The 10,000-nt window shown below is 51.9% G+C and overlaps 1 protein-coding gene across 1 annotated transcript in view; it reads right to left on the reverse strand.

Annotated features, from left to right (window-relative positions):
- The window catches only part of SPTAN1 (spectrin alpha, non-erythrocytic 1), a 185,565-nt gene that overhangs the window by 90,583 nt on the left and 84,982 nt on the right, over positions 1–10,000 (reverse strand). Inside the window, exons 25-27 of the mRNA XM_081179155.1 lie at positions 9,468–9,527; positions 4,657–4,855; positions 2,261–2,365 (exon numbers count right to left, since the gene is read on the reverse strand). Coding sequence (XP_081035281.1) covers positions 2,261–2,365; positions 4,657–4,855; positions 9,468–9,527 — 364 coding nt within the window. The remainder of the gene's footprint in view (positions 1–2,260; positions 2,366–4,656; positions 4,856–9,467; positions 9,528–10,000) is intronic.

Consider the following 10,000-nt stretch of genomic DNA (forward strand, 5'->3'; position numbering starts at 1 on the left):
ACAACAACAACAACAAAACAAAACAACAACAACAACAACAACAACAACAATAATAATGATAGCAATAATAATAGCAATACTAGTAGTAATAATGTAGTGGTGGTGGTAGTAGTACTAACAACAACAACAACAACAACAGTAGTAGTAGTAGTAATAATAATAATAATGTACTACTAGTAGTAGTAATAACAATAGTAATAACAATAGCAATAGCAATAGTAGTAGTAGTAGTAATAGTAATAAGGATAGTAATAATAATAGTAATAGTAGTAATAATAATGTACTACTACTAGTAGTAACAACAGTAATAACAATAGTAGTAATAATAATAATAAGGATAGTAATAATAATAGTAACAGTAGTAGTAATAATGTACTACTACTACTAGTAGTGGTGGTGGTAGTAGTAGTAATAATAAAAACAGTAATAACAATAGTAGTAGTAGTAGTAATAATAATGATGATAGTAATAATAGTAATAGTAGTAATAATAATATACTACTACCAGTAGTAGTAGTAATAATAATAATAATAATAGTACTAACAATAGTAATAATAGTAGTAGTAGTAATAATAATAATAGTAATAATGATAGTAATAATAGTAGTAGTAGTAGTAGTAATAATAATAATAATAATAATAATAATAATAATAATAAACTAATAATAATAATAATAATAATAATAATAATAATAATAATAATAATAATAATAGTAATAGTAATAGTAGTAATAACAACAATTCTAGTAATAATATACATTATATAATATATAGTAATAATAGTAATAATATGTATATGTGTGTGCACGCGAAGTGCAAATATGTGTGTGTGTGTGTGTGTGTGTGTGTGTGTGTGTGTGTGTGTGTGTATATGCATGTGTGGGGGGTATATATATATGTATGTATGTGCGGGTATGTGCATATATTTGTGTGTATGTGTGTGTGTATGTATCTAAATATATGTGTTTGTATATATGTGTGTGTGAGAGAGAGTGTCTGTGTGTATATATGTGTGTGTATGTGTACATATGTGTTTGTGTATATATGTGTGTTTGTGTATATGTGTGTATGTGTGCGTATATGCATGTGGGGGGTATATATATATGTACGTGTGTGCGGGTATGTGCGTATATTTGTGTGTATGTTTGTGTGTATGTATATACATATATGTGTTTGTATATATATGTGTGTGTGTGTGTGTATCTGTGTGTGTGTGTGTGTGTATATATGTTTGTGTGTGAGAGTGAGAGTGTGTGTAGATGTGTGTGTGTGTATGTGTGTGTGTGTGTATATATACATGTGTGTGTATATATATTTGTGTGTATATATGTATATATGTGTGCCCGTATGTGTGTGTGTGTGTGTGTGTATCTGTGTATGTGTATATGTAAGCATGTATATACACATGTGGGTGTGTATGTGTGTATTGTATGTGTGTGTGTGTGTATATATATATATATATGTATATGTGTGTATATGTATATGTTTGTATGTGTGTGTATGTGTGTGTATATATATATATGTGTGTGTGTGTGTGTATCTGTATGTCTGTGTGTTTAGCTCTGTGTGTGTCTGTATATATACATGTGTGTGCGTATATATGTGTGTGTATGTATACGTGTGTGCGTGTGTAGTATGTATATATGTGTGTGTGGGTCTGGGTGTGGGTGTGTATATCTGTGTGCGTGTGTCTTTATATATAAGTGTGTCTGTGTGTATATACATGTGTGTGTATATATATTTGTGTGTATATATGTATATGTGTGTGCGCGTATATGTGTGTGTGTATGTGTGTATCTGTGTATGTGTATATATAAGCATGTATATACACGTGTGTGTGTATGTATGTGTGTAGTGTATATACGTGTGTGTGTGTGTGTGTGTATGTATATGTGTTTGTATGTGTGTGTATAGTGTATATATACATGTGTGTCTATATATATGTGTGTTTCTATGTGTGTGTGTGTGCAGTGTATATACATATGCGTGTGTGTGAGATTGTGTGTGTATATATATATACGTGTGTGTGTGTATCTGTTTGTGTGTTTAGCTCTGTGTGCGTATAGATGTGTGTCTGTGCATATACATTTGTGTGTGTGTATATGTGTGGGCATGTATGTGCGTGTGCAGTGTGTGTGTGTGTGTGTGTGTGTGTAGTGTGTGTATATATATATATATATGTGTGTGTGTGTGTGTGTGAGAGAGTGAGAGTGTGTGTATATGTGTGTGTAACAAGGAGGTGGCGGCCAAGAGGGACCCACCTGTTGCTGGGCGGACTGGACCTCCTCCGCCATTAACCCTTCGGACTCCAGGTCTTCGGCCACCTTGTTGATGTCCTTCAGCCGCGACTCGTTGGCCTTCAGGTCCTGTGTGGGGCAGGAAGTGGGGCAGGAAGTGGCGTGAGGACTACGACTCCCAGCATCCCTTGCGGGCAGGAGGGGGGTGGGGACTACGACTCCCAGCATCCCTCGCTCCAGGACCTACGTTCGGGCCGACGTGTAATTCCTTCCTTCCTTCCTTCCTTCCTTCCTTCCTTCCTTCCTTCCTTCCTTCCTTCCTTCTCTCCTTCCTTCTTTCCTTCCTTCCTTCCCTCCTTCCTTCCTTCCTTCCTTCCTTCCCTCCTTCCTTCCTTCCTTCCTTCCTTCCTTCCTTCCTTCTTTCCTTCTTTCCTTCCTTCCTTCCTTCCTGCCTTCCTTCCCTCCCTCCCTCCCTCCTTCTCTCCTTCCTTCTCTCCCTCCCTCCTTCCCTTCCTTCCTTCCTTCCTTCCTTCCTTCCTTCCTTCCTCGCTCCCTCCCTCCCTTCCTCCTTTTCTCCCTCTCCTTTTCTCCCTCTCTCCATCCCTCCCTCCCTCCCTCCTTCCCTTCCTTCCTTCCCGATCCGGCGGAACTGGGGACTACAACTCCCATCATCCCTCGCTCCCGGACCTACATTCGGGCCCACAGATGATTCCCTCCTTCCTTCCTTCCTTCCTTCCTTCCTTCCTTCCTTCCTTCCTTCCTTCCTTCTTCCTTCTTTCCTTCCTTCCTTCTCTTCCTTCTTTCCTTCCCTCCTTCCCTCTTTCCTTCCTTCTTTCCTTCCCTCCTTCCTTCCTTATTTCCTTCCCTCCCTCCTTCCTTCCTTCCCTCCCTCCCTCCTTTCCTCCCTCTCTCCATCCCTCCTTCTCTCCTTCCTCCCTCCCTCCCTCCTTCTTTCCTTTCCTCCTTCCCTCCTTCCCTCCCTTCCATCCTTCCTTCCCGATCCGGCGCAACTGACTGTTTGGAAGTCGTCAAACCCACTGGCCAGCCTGAATCCCTTCCGGGATCCACCGGATCTCCGGACACGATCCGGGAGCCAATGGGGAAACAGGGACCTGCTCTGGCTCCCCGTCCGGCTCCTTCCAGGATCCGCCGGATCTCCAGGAGCCAATGGGGAAACGGGGACCCTGACGGCCACCCAGTCCGGATCCTTCCGGGATCCGCCAGATCTTCGGGCGCGATCCGGGAGCCAATGGGGAAAGGGGGACCCAGCCCCCAGTCCAGATCCTTCTGGGATCCGCCGGATCTCCAGGAGCCAAAGGGGAAACGGGGACCCTTCCAGCCCCCAGTCCGGATCCTTCTGGGATCCCCCAGATCTTCGGGCGCGATCCGGGAGCCAATGGGGAAAGGGGGACCAGCTCCAGCTCCCCGTCCGGCTCCTTCCGGGATCCGCTGGATCTCCAGGAGCCAATGGGGAAACGAGGACCCTGACGGCCCCCAGTCCGGTTCCTTCCAGGATCCGCTGGATCTCCAGGAGCCAATGGGGAAACGGGGACCCCGATGGCCCCCAGTCCGGATCCTTCCGGGATCCCCCAGCCCTTTGGACACGATCCGGGAGCCAATGGAGAACTGGGGACCAGCTCCGGCTCCCTGTCCGGATCCTTCCGGGATTCACCAGATCTCCGGGAGCCAACGGGGACCTGCTCCGGCTCCCCGTCCAGATCCTTCTGGGATCTGCAGACCTTCAGACACGATCCGGGAGCCAATGGAGAACAGGGGACCAGCTCCGGCTCCCCGTCCGGATCCTTCCGGGATCCACCGGATCTCCAGGAGCCAATGGGGAACCGGGGACCCTCCCAGGCCTGATTGGACACGACCTGGGAGCCAACGGAGAAACAAGACCTTCCCAGCTCCCTGTCTGGATCCTTCCACGATCCGCCGGATCTCCGGGAGCCAATGGGGAAACGGGGACCCTCCCGGCCCCCCAGTCCAGATCCTTCTGTGATCCCCCAGACCTTCGGACACGATCCGGGAGCCGACGGAGAAACAAGACCTTCCCAAGCTCCCTGTCCAGATCCTTCCGGGATCCACCAGATCTCCGGGAGCCAACGGGGACCTGCTCCGGCTCCCCGTCCCGATCCTTCCGGGATCCTCCACATCTCTGGGAGCCAATGGGGAAACGGGGACCCTGACGGCCCCCCAGTCCGGATCCTTCCAGGATCCACCGGACCCGATCCGGGAGCCGACAGGGAAATGGGAAAAGGGGGCCCTCCCCGTCTGGATCCTTCTGGGATCCGCCGGATCTTTGGACACCAATGGGGGGAGAGAAAGACCCAAAAACGGGGGGAGAGAAAGACCCATCAATGGGGGCAGGCAGAGGGAGGGGAAGGGATCCGCCGGATCCCGGGATCCACTGGACCCACCTTCTGGAAGTCGTCAAACTTCTTCTGCAGCCCCTCCACCTGCTCCAGGTCGGTCCCAACCTCCTCATTGGTCAGGGCCGCCTCCTTCTCGTGGATCCACTGCTGCAATTCGCTGGCTTCCCGGAAGAGGGTGAACTTCTTGCAGCTCTTCTCCAGCATGGAGGTCCGCTTCTCGCCCAGCGCCAGGAGGGAGGCGTACCTGGGGGGCGGAGGGAGACCCATAAGTGGGGGGCAGGAGACCCATAAGTGGGGGGCAGAGGGAGGGAAAAGACCCATGGGGCAGAGGAAGGGGAAAGATCCATGGGGCAGAGGGAGGGGAAAGACCCATGGGGCAGAGGGAGGGGAAAGACCCATAAGTGGGGGGCGGAGGGAGGGGATAGACCCATAAGTGGGGGGAGGCCCAAAAGTGGGGGGCAGAGGGAGGGGGAAGATGCATAAGTGGGGGGGAGAAGGGGAGAAAGACCCATAAGTGGGGGGAGAGGGAGGGGAAAGACCCATAAGTGGGGGGCAGAGGGAGACCCATAAGTGGAGGGCAGAGGGAGACCCATAAGTGGGGGGCAGAGGGAGGGAAAAGACACATAAGTGGGGGGCAGAAGAGGGAGACCCATAAATGGGGAGCAGAGGGAGGCGAAAGACCCATAAGTGGGGGGAGAGAAAGACCCATAAGTGGGGGGAGACTCGTAAGTGGGGAGCAGGGGAGGGGAAAGACCCATAAGTGGGGGGCAGAGGGGAAAAGGCTGTCAGGTTTCGCACTCGGGATTTCCGCTTCTCGCCCAGCTCCAGGAGGGAGGCGTACCTGGGGGGCAGAGGGAGACCCATAAGTGGGGGGCAGGAGACCCATAAGTGGGGGGCAGAAGGGGGGAGACACATAAATGGGGAGCAGAGGGAGGGGAAAGATGTATAAGTGGGGGGCACTTATGGGCTCAGCGCCAGGAGGGAGGCGTACCTGGGGGGCAGAGAGAGACCCATAAGTGGGGGGCAGAGGGGAGAGAGAAAGACCCATAAGTGGGGGGCAGAGGGAGGGGAAAGACCCATAAGTGGGGGGGCAGAGGGGGGAGAGAAACACCCATAAATGATACATGGGGGGTAGAGAAAGGAGGGAGGCGTACCTGGGGGGCAGTGAAAGACCCATAAGTGGGGGGCAGAAGGTGGGGAGAGAAAGAGCCATAAGTGGGGAGGAGACCCATAGGTGGGGGGCAGAGGGGGGAGAGAAAGACCCATAAGTGGGGGAGGCCCATAAGTGGGGGGCAGAGGGAGGGGAAAGACCCATAAGTGGGGGGAGACCCATATGTGGGGGGCAGAGGGAGGGGAAAGACCTATAAGTGGGGGGCAGAGGGAGGGAGATCCATAAGTGGGGGGCAGAGGGAGGGGAAAGATCCATAAGTGGGGGGAGAGAAAGACCCATAAGTGGGGGGAGACTCATAAGTGGGGGGCAGAGGGAGGGGAAAGACCCATAAGTGGGGGGCACTTATGGGCCCAGCTCCAGGACGGAGGCAAACCTGGGGGGGCAGAGAAAGAGCCATAAGTGGGGGGCAGAGGAGGGAGAGAAAGACCCATAAGTGCGGGGGGAGAAGGGGGGGAAAGATCCATAAGTAGGGGGCAGAGAAAGACCAAAAGTGGGGGGCAGAGGGGGGAGACCCATAAGTGGGGGGCAGAGAAAGACCCATAAGTGGGGGGTAGAGGGAGGGGAAAGACCCATAAGTGGGGGGAGACCCATAAGTGGGGGCAGAGGGAGGGGAAAGACCCATAAGTGGGGGGAGACTCATAAGTGGGGGGCAGAGGGAGGGGAAAGATGCATAAGTGGGGGGCAGAGGGAGGGGAAAGACACATAAGTGGGGGGAGACCCATAAGTGGGGGCAGAGGGAGGGGAAAGACCCATAAGTGGGGGGAGACCCATAAGTGGGGGCAGAGGGAGGGGAAAGACCCATAAGTGGGGGGAGACCCATAAGTGGTGGTAGAGGGAGGGGAAAGACCCATAAGTGGGGGGAGACCCATAAGTGGGGGCAGAGGGAGGGGAAAGACCCATAAGTGGGGGGAGACTCATAAGTGGGGGGCAGAGGGAGGGGAAAGATGCATAAGTGGGGGGCAGAGGGAGGGGAAAGACCCATAAGTGGGGGGCAGAGGGGGGAGAGAAAGAACCCATAAGTCAGGGGGAGGCCCGTAAGTGGGGGGCAGAGGAAGGGGAAAGATGCATAAGTGGGGGGAGAAAGACCCATAAGTCGGGGGAGACCCATCAGTGGGGGGCAGAGAGAGGGGAAAGACCCATAAGTGGGGGCAGAGGGGGGAGAGAAAGACCCATAAGTGGGGGGCAGAGGGAGGGGAAAGACCCATAAGTGGGGGGGAAGAAGGGGGAGACCCATAAATGGGGAGCAGAGGGAGGGGAAAGACCCATAAGTGGGGGGCAGAAGGGGAGACCCATAAATGGGGAGCAGAGAGAGGGGAAAGACCCATAAGTGGGGGGCACTTATGGGCCCAGCTCCAGGAGGGAGGCGTACCTGGGGGGCAGAGAAAGACCCATAAGTGGGGGGCAGAGGGGGAGAGAAAGATCCATAAGTGGGGTGGAGACCCATAAGTGTGGGGCAGGGGGAGGCGAAAGACCCATAAGTGGGGGCAGAGGGAGGGGAAAGACCCATAAGTGGGGGAGGCCCATAAGTGGGGGGCAGAGGGGGGAGAGAAGGACACATAAGTGGGGGGAGACCCATAAGTGGGGGGCAGAGGGGGAGAGAAAGACCCATATGTGGGGGGCAGAGGGGGGAGAGAAAGACCCATAAGTCAGGGGAGACCCATAAGTGGGGGGCAGAGGGAGAGGAAAGACCCATAAGTGGGGAGCAGAGGGGGGGAAGACCCATAAATGGGGGGCAGAGGGGGGAGAGAAAGACCCATAAGTGGGGGGCAGAAGGGGGGAAAGACCCATAAGTGGGGGCGGCCCATAAGTGGGGGGCAGAGGGGGGACAGATCCATAAGTGGGGGCAGAGAAAAACCCATAAATGGGGGCAGAGGGGAGAGGGAAAGAACCATAAGTGGGGGGCAGAGGGGGGAGACCCATAAGTGGGGGCAGAGGGGGGAGAGAAAGACCCATAAGTGGGGGGCAGAAGTGGGGGGCCCCAGACCCATAAGTGGGGGGCAGAGGGAGGGGAAAGATCCATAAGTGGGGGGCAGAGAAAGACCCATAAGTGGGGGGCAGTGGGGGGAGAGAAAGAACCCATAAGTGGGGGGCAGAGGGGGGAGACAAAGACCCATAAATGATAAATGGGGGGGGGGCAGAGAAAGGAGGGAGGCGTACCTGGGGGGCAGAGAAAGACCCATAAGTGGGGGGCAGAGGGGGAGAGAAAGACCCATAAGTGGGGGGCAGAGGGGGGAGAGAAAGACCCATAAGTGGGGGGCAGAGGGGGGAGAGAAAGACCCATAAATGATAAATAGGGGGCAGAGAAAGGAGGGAGGCGTACCTGGGGGGCAGAGAAAGACCCATAAGTGGGGGCAGAGGGGGGAGAGAAAGACCCATAAGTGGGGGGAGAGGGGGGAGAGAAAGAACCAAAAGTTGGGGGGAGACTCATAAGTGGGGGGCAGAGGGAGGGGAAAGACCCATAAGTGGGGGAGGCCCATAAGTGGGGGGCAGAGGGGGGACAGATCCATAAGTGGGGGCAGAGAAAAACCCATAAATGGGGGCAGAGGGGGGAGAGAAAGAACCATAAGTGGGGGGCAGAAGTGGGGGGAGACCCATAAGTGGGGGACAGAGGGAGGGGAAAGACCCATAAGTGGAGGGCAGAGGGAGAAGGAGCTATAAGTGGGGGCAGAGGGAGGGGAAAGACCCATAAGTGGGGGGCAGAGGGGGGAGGGAAAGACCCATAAGTGGGGGGCAGAAGTGGGGGGAGACCCATAAGTGGGGGGCAGAGGGAGGGGAAAGACCCATAAGTGGGGGGCAGAGGGGGGAGGGAAAGACCCATAAGTGGGGGGCAGAAGTGGGGGGAGACCCATAAGTGGGGGGCAGAGGGAGGGGAAAGACCCATAAGTGGAGGGCAGAGGGAGAAGGAGCTATAAGTGGGGGCAGAGGGAGGGGAAAGACCCATAAGTGGGGGGCAGAGGGGGGAGGGAAAGACCCATAAGTGGGGGGCAGAAGGGGGAGACCCATAAGTGGGGGGCAGAGGGAGGGGAAAGACCCATAAGTGGGGGCAGAAGGGGGGAAAGACCCATAAGTGGAGGGCAGAAGGGGGGGACCCATAAATGGGGGGCAGAGGGGGGAAGACCCATAAATGGGGGCAGAGTGATGGGAAAGACCCATAAGTGGGGGGAGGCCCATAAGTGGGGGGCAGAGGGAGGGGAAGACCCATAAGTGGGGGGCAGAGGGAGGGAGACGCGTAAGTGAGGGGCACAGGGGGGAGAGAAAGTTCCCAAAATCCACGCCCCGCCCCACCCCACACTTGGGGGGCAGGCGGGAAAATAGGGGTCGTACTCAAATAATAATAATAATAATAATAATAATAATAATAATAATAATAATAATAACAACAACAACAACAACAACAACAATAGTTTTTAAACACCCCGCCTTCCCCAGATAATATGCCATGGGGGAAAATTCCCCAAATCCCCACCCCGCCCCACACTTGGGGGGCAGGTGGGAAAAAGGGGTCCTACTCAAATAATAATAATAATAATAATAATAATAATAATAATAATAATAATAATAATAATAATAATAATAATAGTTTTTAAATACCCCGCCTTCCCCAGATCATACGAAATGGGGGGAAATCCCCGAAATCCCCGCCCCACACTTGGGGGGCAGGCGGGGAAATAGGCGTCGTACTCACAGCTCCTCCACCATTTTCATGCGCAGGGAGACGCTCCCGGCTTCTTTGGTTAGCAAAGTCCTAGAAGGGACACAGCAGAAGAGCATGCTGGGAGTTAGTCCGGTTATGGGGCAATCAAGGGGTCGCAGGCCGGGAGCGGGGTCATGCTTGGGGGGCAGGCGGGGGGAAGAAGGGGCAGAGAACTTAAGGGGAGGGGTGGGAAATCAAGTCGCGAGAAACCCTAATCATTTTCAATTGGATTAATAAGTGATTTTAATGAATTATTATTATTATTATTATTATTATTATTATTATTTCATTAAAATCACTTATTAATCCAATTGAAAATGATTAGGGTTTAATTGAAATGAGGCTGCATTTTAAATTGTATTTAAATTGTAATAATAATAATAATAATAATAATAATAATAATAATAATAGTAATAATTCATTAAAATCACTTATTAATCCAATTGAAAATGATTAGGGTTTAATTGAAAGGAGGCTGCATTTTTAATTGTATTTAAATTGTAATAATAATAATAATAATAATA

The sequence above is a fragment of the Podarcis bocagei genome, assembly GCF_964188305.1.
Source record: "Podarcis bocagei genome assembly, chromosome: Z".
NCBI classification, from domain to species: domain Eukaryota; kingdom Metazoa; phylum Chordata; class Lepidosauria; order Squamata; family Lacertidae; genus Podarcis; species Podarcis bocagei.